General features: G+C 39.9%; 1 protein-coding gene across 1 annotated transcript in view; it reads left to right on the forward strand.

Annotated features, from left to right (window-relative positions):
• The first annotated feature begins 366 nt into the window (after positions 1 to 366).
• Positions 367 to 25,274, forward strand: part of KCTD8 (potassium channel tetramerization domain containing 8) — a 92,132-nt gene continuing 67,224 nt past the window's right edge. Inside the window, exon 1 of the mRNA XM_058024426.1 lies at positions 367 to 1,276. Within this exon, the coding sequence (XP_057880409.1) occupies positions 433 to 1,276 (844 nt within the window). The 5' untranslated portion in view covers positions 367 to 432. The remainder of the gene's footprint in view (positions 1,277 to 25,274) is intronic.

Consider the following 25,274-nt stretch of genomic DNA (forward strand, 5'->3'; position numbering starts at 1 on the left):
GGAGGAGCCCGGTATGGGCTTGGCTGTTCCCTGGGCCGAGCCCGGAGGCGCGGCAGCGCTTGGCAAAGTGGCAGCCGGCTCCGGGGCCGCTCGGCGCCGAGCCCAGCGCGGCTGCGGGCCCCGCGCCCCGCCGGCCGGAGCAGCCAGCGCCGGGCCGTGCCGTGCCGTGCCGGGCCGTGCCGTGCCAGAGCCCAGCCCAGGCTGTCCCACCGCCCGGGCCGGGTCCTGCCCCGCGGCCGCGCCGGAGCAGCGGCTCCGTCCAGGCGCTTCCGGGCGCGCCGGGCGGCGGGGGAAGGAGGGGAAGGAGGAGGAGGAGGAGGAGGAAGGGAGGTGTGGGTGGGTGGAGGGGAGGGGAGGAGAGGGAAGGAGGGGTGGAGGGAGGCCGGCTTTTTTAGGAGGGAGACCCTCCTTCACGGCCGCCCGCTCGCAGCCATGGCTTTGAAGGAGGCGGGCGGCAGCATCCTGCCCATCAGCGACATGGTGTCGGGGCCGTCGGGCTCGCCGTTCCCCGAGGTGGTGGAGCTGAACGTGGGGGGCCAGGTGTACGTGACGAGGCACTCCACGCTGCTCAGCGTCCCGGACAGCACGCTGGCCACCATGTTCTCCCCGTGCCGGGGCGGCCCCGCGGCGGCCCGCCAGCTGCCCAGGGACAGCCGGGCGCGCTTCTTCATCGACCGCGACGGCTTCCTCTTCAGGTACGTGCTGGATTACCTGCGGGACAAGCAGCTGGCGCTGCCCGAGCACTTCCCCGAGAAGGAGCGGCTCCTGCGGGAGGCCGAGTACTTCCAGCTGGGCGACCTGGTGAAGCTGCTGTCGCCCAAGGTCACCAAGCAGAGCTCTCTCAACGACGAGGGCTGCCAGAGCGACCTGGAGGATAGCAACTCGCAGGGCAGCAGCGACCGGCTTCAGCGGGCGGCGCTGGACAAGCGCTCGGGCTTCCTCACCGTGGGCTACCGCGGCTCCTACACCACGGTGCGGGACAACCAGGCGGACGCCAAGTTCCGCCGCGTCGCCCGCATCATGGTGTGCGGTAGGATCGCCCTGGCCAAGGAGGTCTTCGGAGAGACCCTCAACGAGAGCCGTGACCCCGACCGGCCCCCCGAGAAGTACACCTCCCGCTTCTACCTCAAATTCACCTACCTGGAGCAAGCCTTTGACCGGCTTTCGGAGGCGGGCTTCCACATGGTGGCTTGCAACTCCACGGGCACCGCCGCCTTCATCAACCAGTACAGGGACGACAAGATCTGGAGCAGCTACACAGAGTACATCTTCTTCAGTAAGTGCTGCCCGCGCCCCGGTGCCGTGCCCCTCGTCCCCGGCGGGTGCTCCTTAAGTTCAGCTGCACCCCCAGAGCACTCGCTGTCCCAAAGCAACATGTTAGCTGGAGAGAAATGGGGGCTGCCCCGTCTCCCCTCACTGCGCTCTGTCACCGCCATAGTTCAAATTTCATTTTGTGAGCGGTGGGGGGCGGGACAGGACTGCCTAAATTGCCCCGTCCGGAGCGCGGCGTGGGAGCGTTTGCACACTCCGTGGGGCAGCCTGGGCTGATCCCGCCTCTCAGTGCCGAGGGGCAGCCCCCGCGTGTCGGGGTGTCCCGGGGGAGGGTCACCGGTCACGGGTCGGGGGCTGTGGGGGTGTCCCTGCCCATCAGGGCGGGCGCGGTTGCGGTGCTGCCGCCAGCGAGGCTACGCAGAGATCCCCCAGCAAGGAAGGGCTTTAATATTTTATCGCTGCGTTTGCTTCAAGTGAGCGCACTGCGCCTCGGCACGGTCCCCGTGAGGGAAGGGGCAGCGAGGGCACAGCCAACTTCCCAAGGAGCGAGAAAGAGTCTGGCTCCAAGGTGGACGAAAATTGGAAAAGAGAAATTAACCACTCCATAGCCATTACACAGCTCGTGAGCAACTTCGCTGGTTGGCTGTGGGTAGCCTTAGAGGTTTCGGGTCACTCGCAGATAGGAAAACCGAGCGATGACGAATGAGTTGCAATCTGGCAAAGTGTGTAGTGTTATGTAGGGCACTGGCCGAGCAGCGGGTTCGGGTCATGAAACTGCAGCTGGATCGAGAACACCATCCCCTGGCAGAGATTTTTCTTGGAAAGGCAGAGGCAGCCTTAAACATTACAGATGTGTTTGAGAGTCGAGCGAGCCGGCAGAAGAGAGATGTGTTCTGCATTCACTTCTCCCTTCTGTTGCCTCTGTGTGGTCTCACGCTCCCTGAGCAAAGGAGGGATGGATTGGCAGAGCACCTGCCTGCCTCTGGTGAGGTGCGAGATGCAGCCTCTGACTAACTTCACTGGCTAGGCAGCTCAACAGCAGCAACTTGTTTGCCCTACAAAACTGGACTTAGGCGCACGGTATTTAACAGAGGAGGGAAATGTGAATGGTTTTCTACTGGGAGGAGAAATTAATGAGTTTATATAGCTCTATGTTGTATAGGTGGTGACTTCCGTTTGCTGAGCCGGCTTGAGTACTCAGATCAATCTTTGAAACTGGATTAAAACAGTTTTTGAAGATTAATTGCATAACCTATCACTGGTCATATTTCAATGGGATATGTGAAAACTGAGCTCTAGAAGAGCTTCATATTCTCCTGGGTGGAATTCTATCAAGTATTTTACATTATTATTAAACCTTCTTTCTCAGAAAATTTGACATAATTATTTTCTAAATAATAAAATTTCCTTGAATTAGTATGTACTGTTTGCTTATAAATAGATTTGTAGGTGCATAATTTTTTTCATGAGCATTTGTGATGCTCATAATGTTTTGGTTATTTTTTTGTGTGTGTATGTTACGATGAGGCTGCTGTGTAGAACAGTCCTCTAATTCACATCAGTGTTCCAAATTAATCCCCAGTGTAATACCACTGATTTATTTGGAATGATGCCAGGGATGAACTGAATGTTGTATGTCATGATTTTTGTTTTGGTTTTGAGTCTTCAAGCTTCTGATGTGAAAAGTAAAATAGTTAATTACTTAAATTTGTACAGTTAAGTGAAAATTTATGGGTTTGCTCAATTTTTCAGGTGGGAGTTGTGTTTTGTTTTGTTTTGCTTATGAATGCAAAAATATCACTAAGGTAAAAATAGGCTGAAAAGGTGTTGGGCATATTTTTATTTTGGTTGCTTATTATGCATTTAGAATCTTTTTTGTATAACGACTTATACATTGTTTTATGATCAGATACATTTCTCTGAAATATAGCAAGATGGAAACAACACTAAAGAAAATCACCAAAATGGGAAGAGAAACATGTGAAACAGTGCCTGAAGTAAATGCTTTCATTTTTTTCTTGTCCTTTTTTTTTTTTTTTGGTCTTACTAGATGTCCAATTGATGGAGACAGTTGATAAAACAACACTTTATTATAATAATAATTCTAATATGCCCTGAATGGATTGTGTGTGTGCTGCTGCCTTGCCTGACAGCTGCACAAGAATCCAGCAAAGGGAGAGTGAGCCTTGGAAGCCTTGTGCTCTGCACCAGGAGTGACAAGAGGGATCAGAGCTAAGAGCTCTCCAACAGCCTTAGCCAGGGCCACGTTCCTTCCTTGCTCATGAGCAGAGCTTAATACACAAGAAGAAGAGCAGTTGCTTTTCAATTCATTCTTTGCCAAATGTCCCCATGAGCCCTGAAGAGGAAGCAGTTTTAGGTGGGAAGCTGCTGATTTCAAGAGCTCTCATGTCCAGCCCTGGGTTGTGTTTTACAGGCAACAAAATATCAAGACGAAAGACTTTAGGGAGCCTATTCCAGTTTTGGACAGTGCCCGAGCCTTAATTTGGTGCTAGCAAAAAAGAAACCCAGTTTTATATCCCACTGGAAAAGGCTGTACCTGCATTTACATTTGTTATTCACAGCATGAGCAGCTGCAACCAACAGCAACTGTATTATTTGTTGGTCTATAAGTCCATAGCAGTCGTGTAAACTTATTTTTCACCATTTCTCCTGAGGACTGTGGACAATTCTGTTTCCTAGTAATGGTAGATAGTAAAGTGATTGGAAACATACATGAGGATACATTCATTCTGCTTGTTTTCTGAGGCCATAAGTAGCTGAATGAGTTTCTACCCAAGAGCTACTAACAAAAGACAAAGGTTTAATCTGTGGCTTGTGAAGCATATTTCAGGTCTGTTTCTAGGATCTTTCAAACTTTGGTAATTGAAATGATCATTTATCACTTTTCTAAAAAAAAGGAAATTACTTTATATTCTTAAACATTCTGGAAGATCAAATTCACTTGGGATACTGCATATGCATTAAACTCATTTATGAACTGCTTAATATCTAGGGATAGATGCAGACTAATTCTGATTGAGGAGCCAGAGGTTATTTGACACTGCTTACCAGGAAATAACGCTTCAGCCTTTGGCAATGTATCATGACAAACACAAAACCAGATTTCCTTCTTAGTATGTATAAATCCTATAAAAAGAAAAATTAAGTTCTTTGCCCCTAGTGGTGTTTGAGCTATCATGTATGCAATGACAGATTCATTTGTCTACACAGTTAGTACATGGCCAGAATTTAGCCTGTACCTTGCACTGGTGGCTCAGTTCTGGAAAGTGCTCATAGATCTGTTCCACATGTCCATTACAAATCCTGTCTCTGTCTCTTAATGGTCAGCTAAAGGAGTAAACTTCTATATGGTAGTGAAAGGCTCCATCAGAGAATACCACAAACTGGTTTTTTTTGGCTCCATGCTATTAACACTCTCACCTTATTTCACATGGGGATGACTTGGGTCAGGTAACATGAGATGCATAAGCAGTTTGGGAAGGATGCTCAAACTCTTCTGCTGCTTAGTTTCACACTGCCATAGAGGATGACAGATTAATTAATTACCTGTTGATGTGCAGTAGGTCATGGCCATCACAAAAGTTGCCTCTTACTGGAGACAGGAGACCTTTCTCCTTCCTGTGGCTGCAAGCACTGTAACATCTCCTGTTAGCTTACATCTTTGTGAGAAAAGGGTGACATTTACATGTTTAAAGTTTTGGAGGGGATTTTTTTGTGGTTCATGTCATGTCTCAGTACTATTGTGTAATGCAAGATTGCCTGTGCATGCTATTACTAGTTTTTTTTTCTTCTGCAGAATCTAATTAGTCCTAATGGATTTTGCTTTTAACATCTGCTATGCAATGTGACTTAGGGGTGTTGAGAGTATTGTGCTCAGCTGAAAGCTTACTATGCTGAACTGACATCTTTATTGTAAGAAAAATACAGTAATATTTCCTGAAAATTTTGACATGCTTTCTATGTTGACACTCCTGTTTTATATATGACAGTTCCTGTTTTCCTTTTCTCTTGTTTTTGTTTTATAACAGGTGACATTAGCATGGATTTATGGTGCTTATTTTCCACTTGAAGTCACAGCACTTTGAGATTACACGGGATGCTGTGGAAATTGTCATAAACAAGTGATAATAATTTTGTAATCAGACGGGGAATAAGCAGTTGGAAGAAATGAATTTTTAGGAGGCAGTATGGTATTTAAAAAAAAAAAACCAACCCAAACTCAAACAAAATGATAGCAGCACGCCACCCCCCCAAAAAAACCCCCACCCAACAATGAAACCTAACCAACATTGATTGTGCCATTGCATGTAAAATACCTTGAGGTGTTGTAAGTGCCAAACCCAGTTCTGCATCCCACTGGGGTAATGAGGGGTTGGTGGGTTGGCACATAACCCTAAACTGTTCTTCCAAGGGCAGAGTGATGTGAGAGCCATCCTGCAAATGGTTACTGTGACTGTGTCAAGCTCTTCTCCACCCATCACTGCACCTTTGGTGGAGTTTTTAAAATCTGGAATAATTATATGTAAGACATTGAGGAGAAAAAGGAGACCAAGGAAGTTACATCTCTGTCACACCTGGACATAAACTGGGACAATTTACTTTGAACCTCAACCAGAGCATCAAAGATTAGAGTACAGATTTTTAGTGAGGTGATGTGAAGGATTAAATCAGTATCACAAGCAAAGTGTAAAAAAGCTTCAGATTTCTAACAGTTTCAAGAACTAGAATGTTGTTTTTGACAGGACTATTGAGCAAAGCCCTTTAAAGAGAGATTTTGTAGCCAGTCCTTTGACTTTGGAAAACTGGTGCAGAACTTTAGGATGTTCTGTTTTATAATTTCAGTTCAACTCTTAATACAGCTTAAAATTAAGTAAATAATAGACTGCTTCTTATCTTGTCATTCTTCCAAAATATATGTTCCTGAATGTAAAGGGATGAATCAAAGTGTGCAGTCATAATTAATAATATAAGAATATTACTCTTATGCTGCCACTTGATATAATGTGTGATAATGTAGTCTACTGAAACTGGTATTGTGATGTTAGTCATCATTTCAACCAATAGATTTTATCTCAGAATTATTTTAAAATATGAGATTAAAAAGAAGTTTGAACAGATTTGACTTTCTAATAAAAAGTTAAAATAACCTGCATACCTCTACAGCTGATATAAAGACATTGCTGCAGTGAAAAACTATGCCAGGAACCTCTTGATTTTTTTTACACTTCCTTTAAAATATGCATAACTCAATACACTGATTTGTCATCACATTTTATCCATTGTCTCCAGTTTCTGACCTTACTACAGTAAAATCACAGTTTTAAGTATTGTGGAGCCTTTTAAATATTTAGAGCTGAGTGTTGAAAATGTTGTGTGGTATTAGAGATTAACTAAGAAAATCAACTTTCTTGGATATTATATACCAAGATCAATGCTAGACAAAGAATAAGCAAGATCTGATGGAAGCAGCAGCTGTTATTTCTGATGTCAGGAAATGGAAACACACTGGTTGTGATATTATCCCAGACTGGTATTTCTTGTGGATTACTTGGGGGAAAAGGTGACAGTGTTAGAAAAGCTGACTTTGCTGGATCTGTAATATTTTGCAGGAGAACCACTTCTTGGTGTCAGATCATTTCATAGATTTTCAAGGATTTATGACAGTAGTTGCTGGGAAATGTTTATTTTTTCACAGTAAGATGAGCAAATCATATATTTTCTTTAGAGTCAACAGTAAATTCTAGTTATCTGCTGTTCAAGCACAGAAATAATGCATACAAAAGCTTTCTTTTAATATTATTCCAGGCAGATGATTTAAAATTAAAACATTACTGCTAATAAAATATATTTTGCAATGTTTGCCTTCTCAGTATGATATGGCTGGTATTTCGCTATGGCTGGCCTTCTCCTTTGCTGCAAATACCACATTTGTTACACTGTGGTGACAATTTGTGTGGAAACAAAAATTCACTGAGTTTTGCACTGCGAGGTTGTTCACTGATTGTCACATTATCCCTTTTCTTGCCATAGGTCCACACACTGATGTCCAGAAATTAAAAGCTGCTCAGGCAGCTCTGTCAGAGGTCAAAAGTAAGATCCTGTGGGTGTGAGGAGGGAAGAGTATCAGGAAGGGTCCTTTTCTTGGTCCAGCTGAACACCGGCATGGCCTGGACAAAGCAGCCAGAAGCAATTGCTTGTGTTCTGGCCAGAAGTAATTGCAGAATTCATTGCTCAGTGTAAGGATGAGCTCAGAATACCCAGATGGGTCAAGAAGCAAAGTGCACAGGGTGGTGTGCATCCATCTCACCCTGCTGGGGTCCTGAGCAGCTCCAGACTGGTGTGGTGCTTAGTGGAGCTTGCAGCCGGCTCAGCATTGTCCTGCATTGTCTCAGCAGGTCCTGGGTGTCACACACTGCAGGAGAGATGAATGGTGCAGCCCTGCTCTGTTTCTGTTCCCAGATTTTCCTGCAGATTTTCTTTCTCCAGTTTTGGAGTACATTACTGCTAGAGTCATGTTAAGAAGTCTGTTACAGAGTTAAGCTGGCCATGGTTGTGTGTGCAGGGCTTTTTCATGCTACAGACAGCTCATTTTGTTGGTGGTTATTTGACTATGATTGAAAAAAGTTGGAGGCACTATACCAGCTGAGATTCTAAACTAACAAACTGATGTTGTTTTTATATCCAAGAGTGATTTTGTTTCACTTCTCCTTACAAGACATGTTTTTTTTTTTCCTAAAGCATGTGGAGTACTAATGCCACTCAAATCATAGTTCTTCTATAAACCAAGCCACTGGAAGTCCAATAGAAAATCCTTAAAAAAATTACTAGGCAAATTCCATTTTGCTTTAGCAAATCAAATGCTTCATGATGGATTTCCTGTGGAGGTTGTTCACTCCAGCTTGATCAAACTGCATGTTCTTTTTCAGAAGAAGTAATTTATACTCTACTTAAAATTCATATATTGAATAAACGTTAGGAGAAAAAAGTCCTATGTGTAAAATATGATTCTCAGCAGAATTTAAGTACTTCCATTTAAATGCTTTGTATTTTTAAACTTTTTTTATTTTTAAGCCAGTAATTGCACATTTAGCTTTTACCTCATAAATTCAAGAATATTAAGATAATTAATTCCTTTTTGGTTTTTTTTCTTTGACCTAAATAGAACTAATCATGTATATAAGGACCAACAATGTGTGAAACAGAGAATAATCAGGTTCCATTCAAAATTGCAACTTCACTGGGAGTGAAGCAACACATAGCCTTGTGCTAGTCCCTCACATAAAGGTGAAATTCAAACTACACGAGTGGTAATTTGGTTTTGTAACTGTTTCTAATACACAAAATCCTGTCAGGAGTTAGGCAGTGATGATTTGTAATTTTTATGGCAATTTTAAAAACTGATGCCATTCCATTTTGGTTGCATTTTATAATGATTGTGGTAGCTAAACTTATCATGTTTGTTGCATTTTGACAATGTAGCTTCAGAAGACAAACTAAAGGGTACATCTTGCTGCAAGGTGCAACTCCATTTGTATCATCGCAGCTCTAAATATTTTGGGGTCTTCACCAGCAAAAATCACAGTGGTGTTAATGAGCTTCATGATTCTAGCAACAAGATGAATTCAAGCCTTTAAAAACTTTTATGCAAATATTATTTCTTTGTGAGGTTGCTTGTATGTTGTCTCTCCCGAGGTTGCTCAGAAGAGGAGCTGTGCCTTCAGGGATCTGGAGCAGTGTGTTTGCCCATTCCTTGTGCTGTGGGGTCTGCCTGGCTTAAGCAGTGTGAGCACTGCTCTGAGTTCCAGCTGGTGCAATGATTCCTTCATCAATACCTTGCAGCTGAGAGCAGCTGGGTTAAAATGTAGTAGTGCCCTTTTTCATTGTTCCTAGCACACCTGAGCCCTGTGGCAGAGGCTCTGAGCAGGAGGTGCAGAGACAGGGGCTGCAGCCTCCGGGGACTGCCACCGCCCCTGGGCTGGGCTGTACTGCCCCGGTCACCTACCCCCTACCTGACCTGGTTCTGTCCCAGTCACATGCACCTGGCAAAAAAGGAAAACTAGAGTAGCTTATGGAATAAAAAATCATAGTTCCTTTTGAAGGGAATGGTACAACACTTAAAAAAAAATACTGTGAATAACTCAATGCAGAGACAACAACTCAGTTACAAGTGCTCATGGCACCCAGTGCACTGAAATAGGTATTCTGCACACCTCTTTGGGGGTAGGAAGTGTGGGCTGGGAAACTGAGGGGAAAAACCAACATCATCATTGACTTTTATAAATAAAAGGAAAGATTCCAAGTCTTTGCCTAGCATATGTTCAGTTGTATTTAATAATTATAGAGATGTTCTCTTTGCATTAGCAGAAAGATAGTATTTGGAAACTAAGTCAGTGTATTTTATTTTTTGCCTAAGTGAACAACAATAACCTTCAGATGCATTTGTATCTTTTGTCTTTCATGCCTGCTGGGTTTTACCCTTTGGTAGTATTAACAAATATTCCCAAAGAGAGAAGTACTAGTGCTCAGGGACTCTTGTCACATTCTGTTGTAAACATTCTCCCGCAACTCAAGTTAGTGGTGAAATTCTTCTATATTTTATTGAATGTAGATGTTCAGAGGTTCTTTCAAGGATTACAGCTATGTCACTGTATTCCACAGAAGTTATTGGAAGTGTACTATCATTCCAAAAGCTTTGTATTAATGAATATTTTATGTCACAGGGATCTGTGGAACTCTTTATTTAATGATAGGAGCAAAAAGACCCAGTATTGCATATATTCATGATTATATAAATATTTTTTTCTGCAAAAGGGTTAATTTCATAACCTCTTACTAACAGTTAAATTAAATGAGATTCCCCCTCTTTTGTTACTCAAATCATCATTAAAACCACCATACCTGCAAAACTATGAGAGTAAGGACAAATGTCCAGTTTGTGTATACAGAACTATTCTCTGACACTGGTTCTTAATCCTAGCTTTTCCATTCTCATTGAAACTCATGAATACAAAATAATATGAAAATCAACTACAGAAGGGCTAGAAGGCAGATAAAATAAATCAGTAAAATTGAGTGCCAACAATTTAATTAGTGTAATGTGTAGATAATACAGTGGAGAAAGATTAAAACTAAACAATACTTTTTGCTAGCTTTTCTTAGCAAACACATTTTCTTTCCCTTTCTTCTCACAGTCACCCTTTTATAGGCAGTCACTCGCCAGTATTGTTCTTTTCAGACAGCTGTTACTATTTCTGTTGTTAATGCCTACTGTGGCTTTTGAGCAGCTCTGAAACAAAGCAGAGGCATGGCTACTCTTGCCTTTCCATCTATTTTTGCCTCTTTCCAGTGTATGGTAATATAAATATCACTCATTCTGTCCTTCTAAAAATACCATTATACAGCTTTATACAGATGCTGATCAATACTGCTGAATCTACATGGAATTCAGGGGAAGAAAAAGAACAAAATAATTTGGCTATTTATGATGCAAGATAGAATGGGACTGTTTTTCAAGCAAGGTTGTTTCTGTCCTCTTTTAATTTCAAAATTCTGGCATCAAATCCTTCACCTGCCTTTCTGCTTGACTTACCATTGACTTACCCCTTCTTTGGAGAAGAACTACGTGTAGTTAAACCTTATCATATTTAAAGAGCAAAACAAAACTTTAGGGAATGGAGCTAAGACCACTGTAATTAACAATCCTGCTTGGAATTTCTACTTTCCCAGGACTCATAGATTTCAATTTTCTGTAACCAGTCTCTCAGAAAGCTGTGCTTGTTTACCTATATTAATTTTGTCATAGATTGCAAATATAAATTTCTCATCTTCACACTGTCAGTTGGTTTCTGGGAATACAGGAAGTGAATATAACCTCTCTAAATCTTATAGACAGAGGAAGACACAGTCTGTGTGATTTGTTCCCCCTAAAACATAAACATTTGTTCCCCCTAAAAATATGGAGTAGCAGACGCAGACAATGTCATCCTTTGGCTTCAAAATAACCCTGTAATTCTTTAGGATAGAAGGGAAAAACTTTTCAGAATTGTTTGTTATTTAGACACTTGAAGATTATTGGATTTTTTGAAGTTTTACCTCATAATCTGCTAAGTTTATATCTTTATGTGACTTTTAGCTGTCTAGTAGTTCAGCCTCCAGTCATAACAACATTCATATTTTTATTCCTCTGCTTTCAGCATTTATTTTTTCCACCTGTAGCTGAAGTAATTTGGTGTCCAAATTTGTGGAATTATGCCCCTAAATAATTGCATCTGTGATCACATTTAATTACAGGAAGCAGAATGTGCTGGTGGCAGAGGAGATTAGGTTAAATGCTCTCTGTCTAATCAGTTCCCCAGCTACTGTCTCCTGGCAGTGCTTCCTTCCTAAATCCCATTTCTAGGGATGCCATGGATAAAAACTGCATGGCCTGTGCAAGTCCATGTCTTCAGAAGATGGCTTTGCTTTTCTGGTTTGAGGGGTGTGACATGGACTTAGGAGCAGGGTGAGCATTGGTCCCCCTTGCCAAAAGCGTGCGTGGGGCTCATGGTGCTTTTGGGTGCACCTGGCAAGGTGGGGAAACCCAGTGGGTCTCTCAGGGCTAGTACAGCCCTGGGGGTGTCCCATGGGTGAATATATATATTTCTATTATTTATATATATTTTCCATGTCTGCCCTCTGTGAATACCAGAAAATAAGTCAGGAGCTGCATCCTCCAATGACCCTGGCCAGGCACCATGGTCACAGGTGTGCTTCAGTACCAGAGCACTGAGTGAGGGTGGGGTATTCCACAATTAAAAAACTTGTTATAGTGCAAAAAAAGGGGAGAAATTTAAAAAATGGAAAAAAATTATTTGCTTTTTAGACTATGGCAAATTTTTTCATTTATAATTAATATTAATTATGTACGCAAGACTTTTTGTACTGTCACCATGATGCATAAAGGCACAAAGGAGCTTGGAGTGGTTGCTTGGCTGCATTTTCTGAACACAGAAAAATATTCTGAAGACTGAGAAGACATTCTTTGGGTTTTTAAAATATTTTAATACATGATTTTGAAATCAGGATTATCCTCGGTCATCATAGTGAGATTACTAGCAAAAATAGTTACCCTTTTTAATGAACCATGTAATGAATCCCATTTGAGAATAATATGAAACTAAAATTGACCTCCAAATCAATGCTTTCAATCTTGAATGTATTTTCAGAAAATCCAGTCTAGTTCAGTGAAAATTTCCATCTGCACTTTGAGTACCAGGCAAGCAGCAGGGATAGAAAAATTTGAATTTAGACTGCTGGTTTGGAAAATTTAGTTTTTCTTATCACCTCCGTGACTGGCAAGAAAACACACTTATTTCTTTCCTTCCTTATCCTGTGGTTGTAGCGTAGGTTTTGCAATCCAAAAATTGACATTTTATCAAAATTCACTTTGCTTTCTAGCAGTGGTTAGCTCTCATTCATTAATTTGCTCAATTGGGTCAGTTTGTAACAGTGAAAGCAATGCTAGTAAAAGCTATTTATTATCAAGCAGTCATGTAGCATGATTATTGCAAATTACTAGACAATTACTGCTAGTCCTGAGCATGTTACCATAATTTCAATTCAAAAAGGTATATGGTTGTAGGCTGTGGATCAGGAAATTAAGAGTGTTAAACGTTACATGTGGTAGGCACATAAAACTCAGCCTTCAAGCTTCCTAATGGACTTAAAAGTTCCTTGATGAAAGGCAGAACATTTCCTCCATTAAGGAGGTGTTGGAACAGTCTGTGCAGTGATGCTGTGTGTGTTGTGTGTCCTTTGAGGCTTTCAGGACTTTTCTGGATCGAGCCCTGCTAACCTGATCCAGCCTCATAACTGACCAGGGTTTTGAGCAGGAGGTTGGACTGCTCCTAAGTTATCTTGTGGTTCTCTTCTCTGATGTGATTTACATTGACATTGGCTATTTGAAAACACTTCTCAGAAAAGGGGAGGTGAACTGCTGCAGGTAAATTAAGTAGATGCTAGAAAGCTATAAATTCTGATTAATCTCAAAGTCATAAACTTCAAAGCTTTAGCATTATATTGTCTTTTTACTTACATCAGTGTGTCCTATTAAAAGGGAAACAATTGCTTCAGGATAAAGTTTCTTGTAGGACTTTCTGGCCCAAATTCAAAGCCATAGAATTTTAAATATGCTACAGTTAAGAAAGTATCTGAAAAAGTAATCAAACTACCTATTGGATAGCACTGTCGCTGTTGATCACATGTTGCTTGAAGAAAGAACTGTCACAAATTTAGAAAATCACCACTGTTCAAAATAATTTTTATTGTCATTCTTTGGAGAGATTCTGATGCTATCTCTCATAAAGGTGACAGACTGCCTTGGATTTCTTTGGGTTTCTCTCCATTTTGATGGTTTTAATCAGTCTTGAGTTCCTTTATTGTGGCATTTTTTTTGCTGCTGATTTTCGGCTTCTATATTTTTCCCCTAGCATAGCTTGAATCAATTTATGTACCAACTGCAAAAATGCTGAAGAGGATTTTTTTGGTAGCCTTTTTTACTATTAAAAAATAATAGTAAAGGAAATATGAACAATATGGAGTTGTTAGCAATACCCTGTGGAATGGGTGCATAGTGTAAATAGAAGGTAGTTAATTATTAGGATATTTCAACAGTTTACATTTTTTCCTTCTTGAAATTTTAATGAAAGAATAGAACATGAGGCACTAGTTACTAGGATTATATATAAAAAAATGTTGGATATTCCTCTTGCTTTTCCCACATTACTGAAAAGATTGCTGAAGCGATGTAGCTGAAGGTTCTTTGTGCTGTTAAAAATTCCCTATGACAACAAGCTAAAACAGAAATATTGTTTGCTTTGACTGACACCTAATAGTTAAATATAGATACATGATCATAGAGAAGCAGCATAATAAAAAGATCTTAAGTTCTTGTGTCAGTTGTAGGTTGTCAAAACACTCAATATCAATGAAATTGTGTCAGTTATGCCTACTAATATGTTTTTATCTCAAAAGTTTCTTTTAGGTGGGGCATATGTTGTTAAGGTATAGTGTATTTCCATCATTGTTTATTGCGATGGAGGGATTGGGCAGATTGGTGCAGATACCCTTGTTAGGAGCTCACTTGCATCCACTTAGAGAACATCTGGATGTCTTGATGGTGTCAGCTAGTCTGTCCCTCTGTGTCCACATTAAATATAAATCAAAACTCAAGTGACACGGTATTCAAAACCCTTTGGCTTGTGTTGCGTGAACTTTCAGTCATTGATGTAGCTTGTATTCTAGAGAGGGTTTTGTTCAGGATGATACAGAATATCTGTACCAGCAATACATAAAACTCTCTTGCTACTGTTCTGGAAAGAATTCAGCCACAGTGTTAATCAAGTGTTTAACATTCTTGATCATAATGACAATAATATAGAGATTACAACAAGTTGTAGAAATATTAAATAATATAAAGGTGTTTATAATCATTGGTCTTTATGAGGGCTCTGCAACTTTTGTAAATTTATCCAATCTATGCTCCATTGGTTTGTGTCATGTGTACTTAACTTCATCTGTTCAAAGCTGGTCCAAGCGAAACAGGTCAAATCCTTTGCATGATCATTGAACAATTGTAGGTAATTTCACAGGACATAAAACAAAGGAAACTGCATGGAAAGGAATGTTTGGAAGACAAGAGAAAATCTTCAGCTAGTACACAAAGAGGCAAAATCCAAAAATTTCTGATTTTCTGGTCTTGCAGATTGCTATGTTGCAATGCTTTCCATATAACATGATTTAGAGAATCCAGTCTTGAAACTGTAAATTTGCAGTAAAATGTGTGGCAGTTAAGAAAAAGCTATTTTCTACCGAGAGATTCCTACCATTAAATACTGTAGAATTTTAGTTTCACAGAGTTACACCAAATGAGGCTGCTGTGACCCAGGGCTCTGCTGAGTTTGTCTGACATGATGCGGTACCATCTAATGGAATCCATTGCAGCCTGTCAGGTCAGGGATTTTCCTTAAAGGGGAGGGCTTCTGTGCTTTACCATAGAGTGGAATGATGAATGTCATGAATACCATGAGTGGGTATTCAAAATTGATGGAAGTCAATAGAATTTCATCTGCCTATTTGTAAATGCTCTTCGTATTTTTTTTTTCCTGTTTTTCCTCTTTCTTTGTTATATTGATTTTCCACACTAGATGGCAGTGCCTTAGCACTAGTGCTTGACAGGGGAATTGATTTGATTTATCCAGGGGAAAGAAATCCTTCTGTTTCATGTTTCCTTCTACATACATAGCTTGAAGAATTGCAGGTGGGAGACTGGATTTGGATGAGCCACATATGGATGGGCAAAGAAAAATGCAATTTTTTTTCCTTTTTCTTTGTACAAATGGAAGTCTATTCAAGCTGATCGAACCAGGCTTGCATTGGCTGGATGTGAGATGAACTGGGGCTGCCTTTCAGTGCTGTCCCCAAGGAATTGCATGCATAGAAACTTCAAGTGAAAAGCTGTATTGAGTTAGAGCTGAGAGTGCAGCCAGACTCTGAGCAGATTGTCTCACAGTTTTGAGCCATATGTTGTCTATACTGAGAAATCAGTGATAGAAAACACAGCTTCTTTCTCTTTCCAAGAAAACCAAGTTCTGGAGGGGTGGTGGTGGAGAGCTGAGAGGTGCTGGGGTGCACCTAGGTATTGCTGTTGTAGTGCTGGGGCTCATAATTCCACCTACGAACTGGGATGCAGTCCTGGATTGTGTGCTAGTTGAAAAACTGGAAGTTTACTGACTTGAAGTATCTTAAATAAAAGGTTATTGGAATGAGGATTGAGGGACACCATGATTAGAAACAAATGGGCTCTGGAAGATTAAATGTGGCAGTAATAGGTGAAGGCTAAAAGCTGGAAGTTAGTAGCTGGAGTTCAATTTTAATTTAGTAAACAATGTTCAAAATTTATGGATAAGATCCTTGAAAACAGAGGATCATTAAAGCAAGCATCTGTCTCTATTGTTCGTATTTTTAACCTTCATGGAAGAAAAATCCAGTTAATGCTCTGAAAACAGGGGATAGAAGTTTTTAAAACAATAAATACCAAGAGATTCTGCAGTGAAGACAAAAGAAATAGACATATCATTATCACAAGAAATTAAATACCTTACAAGAGTAGGAAAAAAAAAAGAAGACACCTGAAATAGGATTGATTGACTGTATGAGAAATAGATGAAAGGAAGAACGTGTAAAAGCACCTGAAAAACCCCCAAAAAATTACAAAGTCAAGAGTTGTCAAAGATATTTTCTCTTTGTAAAATTTATGAATGCTATTCTCATAGTATGGTTTGTTCAAAAATAAGATGGCTTCAAGTTTTTGTCCAATTTATATTTCACAAAGGAAAATTTGATGCAATATCTTCACCTTTTTCATTGGAGTTAAACATTTAAAAATCTGGAAGGCTCTTGCCTGAGGCCGGGAAGCATACTGCCATGAATACATTTTCTTAAAGAAAATTCAGCTTAACTTGGTGGCTCCTGGGACCTCACTGCATGCATTTTCTGCCTTATTTATTCAGGAGTTTTTTTGCTACATCCCTCCAGAATGAGCTGGATAAAGCCAAATTGAAATACAGGAAAACAAATTTTCTCTTACTTTTTTTACTGGATCTGCCATAGCTGAAATTTCATTAATATTGCCAGAAGGAATGGAGGCCAAATATATGTTTATCTGTCTTCTGCTGCAATATTCACAGAAACTGAATATTTTTTCAAAATATGCTGCTATTTGCTGTCATTTTTTGCATGTCACAGAAAGTGATAGTCCTGTCTATAATTTATTACATAACTCTGCCAGAGCAAAAGATGCAGATGGCTTACTATAAAAATGCAATCCAAATTATATTTGATAGAATTGCTTTGATGAATCCTTGCTAGTTAGGGGAAGCAACAAATGGTTCTAAGTTGGAATTTGGTGTGGGAAAATGAGCCTTAGGCTTGGGGCTGTTAAGTGGGAGGTAAAAGTTGCCAGTTCTTTAAATCAGAGAGAACAAATGATTGAATATAGACTTCCCACCTCCCAGATGAGTTTTGTAACTGCCAGGTTAGATTGTCAAGGGATGTACCTATTCATTTTGCAACAGGGATTTTTTTCTTTCTGAATTTGAATGTAAATGTCTTCCCTCAGAGGTTTTCATAAAACAGAAACTTGCCTTTCAATTAGACTTCTTCACATCAGTAGAACGAATAACACAGAGTTTGAGAAAAAATTATTTATATGGACAGTATTATGCAGAAATTTGAACTTGGGGATGTTACTTGGTGATTGTTTTTGTGTTCTGTTGTGGTTGGTTCTCTTTCATCTTGTGGTGGATGGAAAAACTGGGACTTTCTCTTGGTACAAGGCGTTTAATTCTTCCAAAGTACACAGTTTTCAAGACTGGATTATAGAAAGCATTCAAGAAGAAGAGAGACCCACTGGATACCTGTAGCCATTCTGCAGCCATTTCATTTTCCCCTTCTTTTTTTAATCAGCCATGCCCAGCACTTTGCACAACAGAAGGAACCCTTTTCTTATTTTTTTCCTTCATGCAAGCTGAGAGTTCACTCTAATAGAAGATTTTTATCTTGTTCATGTGTTCTGTTTGAATCTGAAGAACAAATGAATGCCAGGATACTTCAAACTACCCAAATAGTTTGTCTTATAATTATGATTTAATTGAAAGCAGGAATTTTGTCTTCAAGAATTGGATTTTGTAAGCATAAGGATTACCTTTGTTTGTTAAATGTAAACACTTCTGATTAAAACTTCTATTTCCTAAAAACTCATTGTGCTCTTCTAGATTGTTTCCTTGGGTTTACTCTGGCTGCGTTCCTGAAAAACAAACCCAAACAGAATGCCAACTGTCCAGTTCTGATAATCAGGCATTCACAAGGAAAACATTCAAGATATTCTCTTTAGCTAGTACTGCTTATAGGTTTGTACTGATGCCTCCCCTTCCCACTATTTCATTGGCCTCTTTCTGATTCTAAAAATGTAACTTCACCACAGGAACAAGAGCACTGCCACTCATGCCAAATTAATGTTAGCACTTCTCACTGCAGCTTTTATGCCATCCCCTTGATCAAGTTTTGTAGATTGCACTTGAATTACTCCATCCATTGCCTGGAAGATATCCTTCTGACTCACTGGACTTCGGAGAAGCATCCTAATCATAATCCTAATCAATTTTGAATGGCTTTGCTTGTCAGATACTCTTGCAAAATACTCATTAAGTACTCATGCTGTCTTCCTGATTTTTGCTTCCTCTCTCTTACTTGGACATATACAGCTTCCTTTCTTCTCTTGCCATTACAGAGGGATTTGCATTGGAAGTTACCTTAATGAGCAGGGACACCTTTCACTAGGTCAGGTTGCTCAAAGTACCATCAAGTCTGGTCTGGAACACTGCCAGTGGTGGGGAATCCACAGCTTCTCTGGGCAACCTGTTCCATTGCCTCACCATCCACACAGTGAAAAAATTCTCCTCAATATCTCATTCTTACCCAAACATACCCTCTTTTACTTTAAAGCCATTCCCCCATGTCCTCTCACGACATGTTCTTGTAGAAAGTCCCTCTCCAGCTCTTCTGCAGGTCCTCTTGAAGTAGTAGAAGGTGCTGTAAGGTTCTCCCTGGAGCCTTCCCTTCTCCATGCTGAACAACCCAAACTTTCTCAGCCTGTCCTTCTGCAAGAGGTGCTCCAGCCCTGTGTCAGCTTGGTTCTGGATTTGTTCCAACAGGCAATAAGGCCACTAAAACCTCACTTGATGAGACACTTAAAAGGGCCTACTTTTCTTTATATATTTTTTTATGAGTTAGATGCATGGGAGAAACACCAACAAGATACTCTCAAGAGGTCAAAACAACAAAAAAAGCCTTTACTGGCAACCTAGAAAATCAGAGAACTTTGGCAAAAGCTTTTGAGCAACGTTCAATCAACTTAAAACATGTTAATGTTCCACAGAACATTAGAGTAGCCCATTAAGCATAGCCTCCAAGCCTGTCTGACTTCAGATTCCTCAAAACGGTGCTCAGAATTCTGGGAAGAGGTAATTAGCAAAAGAAAAAGACAGAAAAGGTACAGAAAAGAACAAACATTAACTACTACTCATGATTCCAGTTGTGTTCAGCTGATAGAAATTCCAAGAGGAAGGAGGATAAAGATGGACAGGATGAGGTTGGCTTTATGGGCTGTGAATGTGCATTGCTGGGTCATGTTGGTCATACTCCTCCTCAGAGGCTTATAAAATAAATCATTATGCTTTCCACTGTGAAACTGTTTTTATTTTACATTTCTTTTCTCAGTTTAGGGGCCTTTTGTGTGCATTTTGGTGTTTTTGTTACTGTTAATTAAGAAAATTCTGTTTCCTTATACAATTTCTTCTGACTGAAACACATTGTTCTACCAGCAGTTGAAGACTGTGGGATTTGTGCATTTGGTCCTCTCTATCACATTTTATTTCATTTGTAGCAAAATTAAAACCTTTAGGAGACATCAGCTTTGGTTGTTTTTTAATTGCCTTTGTTTTCTCATTTTCATCATGCTACACATATGGAAAACAGCTGGTTCCCTTGTTGGCATTCCTTAACTGTTGCTTTCTACGGTCACATGCTGGTCTAAATAAATGCAAGTTCTTTGGGTGGCACAATAGAAACAAGAGATTGCTATTTTCTTTATAAAATGCTATTCTTCCTTCTTTTTCTTTCAATTTTTTTTTTTTTTTAATAGGGGCTGAATTACATAATTTCACTGTTTATGCTGTCTTAATTTATTGTATTTATGAGTGAAATTCTGCAGCATACTCAGAATTATTTACTACTTTTCTTTGCTGCTGTAGATACAAATCCTCAGTCCATCTAGATAAAAACTGAGTTGTTTGCTAGAGAGAAGGTTCAGATTTAACTGGAGAAGTGAGAAACTTCTTCTATAGTCTGCAGAGCTCTGTGACTAGGTTCTGCTGGGGGATCTACAATAGCCAGATTAGCATTTTCCATGCTGTCATTTCAGCTGCCCTGGGTTATTCACAGTCAGTAAACTTGGTCAGCAGCTTGTGCAGGTCCCTCACTGATGGTAAGGACACTTTCTCATCAGATGCGGCCACTTCCCAAAATAATTTCAAAGGGAGATTATGGGCAGCAAGGTAACTTGGGATGTCCAAGTTCCCACCAACCTAGCTCTCTGGTGAATGTTTTCTTGCAGATGCCTGCACCAGCTAAGTCAAGGCAAGTTTGGCCCTCTAGTTTCCCATGCAGGCTGTGGCTATTGTTGAAATCTGTGTAGGGGTCTTTTCTGTTTATTTAGCAAGTGCCTGTTTCCTTCAGATGTGGAGCAGTTGTGTCACTTTTTCAGTGTGGAGACCTGAGGATTGACACGGCATACTACTCAAAAGTGACACGGCATACTACTCAAAAGTTGGTGCATGCGGTAAGTTGTGGCTGGCCTTGCAGTGCACAAGTAATAAAACTCTATGCATTTTTATTTCTTAAGGCAGACACACATACAAAAAGTAGTGAATGATTAAATAGCAGCTATTAAGATGTTGGAGTCTATATTTTTTTCTTTAAGTGTGCTGTCTAATGATTGGACTACAGGTATTGAGGTAGATGTCCTTCCCAGTGTTAGAGACAATAACTTGCAAAACTGAAATGCAATAGTATCTGTTACATCATTGTGTAGTGAATTTTCTTATCTTTAAAAAGCTTTTAAGAAATAAAAGGGAAAGTGGTCAATTTTACTCAACTTGAAAGTTATTCTATTAAAAGAATTTTAAAAGCTGTCCTAAAAATTAAACATCTGTTGGCTATTCCTATTACTTGTACTGTGTCCTGTGGACTTGATTTTCCAGTTTAGGTATGCAATTTTAGCATTGCCTCATTGTCGTTTTAGCTTTGTGAAATTTTATATTGAAGTGAGTGTTTATGGAAAATACTGTTTTCTACAAAGATGACAAGAGAATCATGAAGCATTAAAATTCAAGAGGAGTTGTCTGAGGAGGAAGGGAACATCATATTCAATCATGCTATTTCTTAAGAAGTCAACAACAAAAGACACAGGATATTTATCTGAAATGATCACAGCAGTGTATATAGACAGAAGGCAAAAACAGATCTGGCATTTTAATTTAAATATTCAAAATGGCTGGTTCTGTGGAACTTGTTTACTGCTATTAAAATTATTCCTTTTCTTCCTTTGGAAGTGTGTTACAGTTTGGGATGCTGCATGTTGGCATTGGCTGTGCTGCTCCCCACGTCTCTGTTTCTGACATTTGGGTACAATGGGGTGGCCTGAGGTGGTGCTGTTCCTCCTGGGCTGGGAATGGGCAAAGCAGGCTGGGGGCCAAGGAGGGGTTGTGAGAAACTTCTTAGACACAAAAAGTCAGGGCAGGCACACAAGGCTGGAAACAAGAGTAGGGCAAGGTGAGAGAAAGCATTTTTATTTTCTAAATGGCTAAGAATGACTTAATTGATCAACTGCTAATACAAAACCCAGAACACGGTGGAGTCATCAGTACATTCCTGTTGGACTTTGATGGATGTGCCTGATATTTATCATTTTGAGTCTTAGTGTACTCACTTTCCTTTCTGACATTTAAAGTATCAATGGAATTAAATCTTGTAAAATGAAACATCCACCCTAAAACATTCTCTTCCATTAGCTTTAATCTATACCTTTTAGTACCAGTCACTATTTATTTACTGTATCAGAGAGACCAATTAAAAAATCTTTCAAAACAACTAGAGAAAATTTATTTGACACAATGAGGAGACAAAACCCCAATTCCTGCATGTTCTTCCCAAATCACATTATAGATTTTCCTCCATTCTTAAACCACATATCATGTATTTTTCCTCCTTTTCATTTGCATTTTTAAAATCATTTAAGTTGGGGGTGATGTTAAGTTTTATTTGAAGCATTTGCCAAAAATCCTTAGGCAAGGGTTGCTGACTTTGTACTCTGAGTGTGTAATTCTCCTTTCCCTGACTGGAGGGTGGAACTTGTTTCTGACTATGATGGTTTTTAGGAAAATAAATAATGAATGCTAACTCACACCTCCTCTCAGAGTGAGGTAACTTACAAAAGATTTGAATCCTCCTGAAACACTTGGCTCAGTGGTGGATTTGGCAGTGTCAGGTCAGCTTCAAGAAGAGAAGACCTTTAAGAAAAGGTCTCTACCAACCAAAATGATTAAGTGATTTTATGACATTGTTTAATTTTCTAGTAAATTACAATGTGTGAAAAGAAAAAGGGAAAAAAACAAACCTATTAAGTTTCCATAGTAACATGTATAGAATATTTGCAAAAGTTCGATTTTATTGCATGCTTCTGTTATCTGGTATGAATAGATCAGTCTGGCTTAATGAATTTTTCTTCACATTTTATTGGCTCTGACTCGTCATGGCAATACAGGTGGCAGTCAATGTGATGTGCAGATGAAGGAAGTTTAGCTTTGTGTAGTCACAGAAGTTTTATTAATCTGCTGTATTTAATGGAAGAGCCTGGTGAAGAGGGCTGCAGCCTTTAGCTTCATGTTGTTACAGTTCTTTCATGAAAAACATATAATTATTTGTAAGACTCGAAAACCTATTTATTTTCCTTAACTCTTGGTGTTGTACATCTTTGTGTTTCAAAACTGCTAATATTTGCTGCCCAGTTGGTGATGTAAGGATGCTCCTTATTCTGTTTTCTGGAAGTGTAATCCCTGTAAAGTAATAACTCTGGGTCTGGTACAATTCCTGGTGCAAATACAGCAGTGAGCCACAAACCTACACAATCATGGCTGCTTAAGTAGTTCTGCTGAGGAGGACTGTGAAGGATTAGCTCTAACTGAGGTCTGCCACAAATCAGTCTCAGTCTGCTTCATTTTTGCTTTAAAGAGTATTTAAATTAATGGGATACAATAATAATTTTATTTCTGTGAGCTAAAATATAATTGATCATATCATAATGTGGTCTGCAAAGATTAGAGATTCTTAGGTCTTTCTCATGTGGCTGTGTGGGAGTAGAGTGATAGATATTCCTCTTATCACAGGATAGGTCTTCTGTTCTGAAGGTTAGTAGTGAATCTTAATTTTATATATAATACTGCATTTCCTTTTATAGGAAAGCAATCAATTATCATACAGAATTGAGTAAAGTAGATTATTTCCTCTCTCAATCCTCATTTAGGAATACATTCTGTAGCTTAAAGACCAAGGGTAGAGATAACAGATTTCCTCTAGTAACCCATCGAGAGGCCTTTAGCTTTTTCTTTTACTGTTCTCTCTGTGCAACTTCCAGCTTTACTAGTTGGCTTGTAGGAAAGTAGGATGCAAATTTGGGAGTGATGTTCCAAATTCTAAGGAACTGATCTTTTGCATTAGTAAGTAAATGTACATCATCCTATATCAATTTAAATGTACATCTACATGAATTTAAGAACTATCACTTTGTTCACTATCACTACTTTTGTTGGTTAGAAAACACTTCAAAATGACCAGCCTTTGCTTTAGACAATTTATTCTTTTTAAGTGCTGCTACTGCTACAGTTCATATAGGTCTTCTTCCACTAAAAAAGCAATCAGATATTTTATGTGTTTTGGTTTTCTAGGATGCACAAGGTATGATTTTTTTGTGTGCTATTATTTGATTCCTCTGATTTCTAGTAGATTTATTTTCTGCATCTGATTCTGTTTAACTGTTCATTTTCTGAAGAAAGAGAGAATTGTATAGATTACATTTAATGAGTTTTTATTGTTGCCATGGCTTTTACACATTTTAGGATAACATTCATTATTTTCAAAAAGCCAAATCATGCAGACATTATTTTATCTGATTAAGATAGTCATGTCTTTCACATGCCTTGTTTTCTTCAGACGACCAATTTCTTGTCATCAGTGTAGCAATCAGTTCACTTGGTAGTAGTATTACATTTCACCCCATTACATTTCACACTACTTTGATTCTTTGATGATCTTTTGGTCCTAGCTTATTAACTTGTCTGAACCCTCTATTGTTTGGAAGGTTTATCTTGATCTCTTCTGTTTCTGGGTGTTTTTGCTTGTCTATAAGCTGCTGTGTCTTTTTACCACTATGTTGCAACCATGCTGCAATCCTCACAACCTAGAGATACAAGACAGTGTGGCCGGGTAAATGCAAAGATGCAAAGCTGCTCTTTTTTTTTTTTTTTTTTTAATATCAAATTCACAGAATCATTCACTGAATCCAACCTTAGACTGATCACCACTTTGTCAACTACTCCATGGCACTTAAGGGCCACATCCAGTTATTTCTTGAACACCTGCAGGGATGGTGACTCCACCACATCCCTGGGCAGTCCATTCCAATCCTTAATAACCCTTTTTGGGAAGAAATTTCTTTTGATGTTTAACCTGAACCTCTCCTGGCCCCACCTGAGGCCACGTCCTCCCATCCTATTGCTGGCTGCCTGGGAGAAGAGACCAATCCTCACCTGGCTAAGCCTCCTTTCAGGTTGTTGTAGAGAGTGATAAAAAAGCCTCATTTTCTCCAGGCCAAAAAATCCCAGCTTCCTCAGCTGGTCCTCTCGAGCCTTGTGCTCAGACCCTCCCCAGCTCTGTTACCCTTCTCTGGGCAAACCACAGCTCCTCAATGTCCTTCTTGTAGTGAGGGGCCCAAACTGGACACAGGATTCGAGGTGTGACCTCAGGTACAGGTCCTTCCCTTTCTAGAAACTATTTTTTAACGTGTAGTTTTTGTGGCTGCTTGAGTGGGGTAGTCCAGATACTTTTTCATATAGCTTTAGATCCACTGTTGTTTGTCATACTGTGCAGATGTTTTGACAGCCAGTCTTCACTGGGGATTTTCTGAATTATTTTTATAAGAATGTAACCAAATTTGTTAAAAAAATAAAGGTTTAGTGTTGGGGAATACCTTTAAGAATAACTTTTGGACATCATATATGTAAATGTGTGTGTATGTGTGAGCATGTAAACATATATATGTCTTACCTCAA

This window comes from Melospiza georgiana, chromosome 5 (genome assembly GCF_028018845.1).
Source record: "Melospiza georgiana isolate bMelGeo1 chromosome 5, bMelGeo1.pri, whole genome shotgun sequence".
NCBI classification, from domain to species: Eukaryota; Metazoa; Chordata; class Aves; order Passeriformes; family Passerellidae; genus Melospiza; species Melospiza georgiana.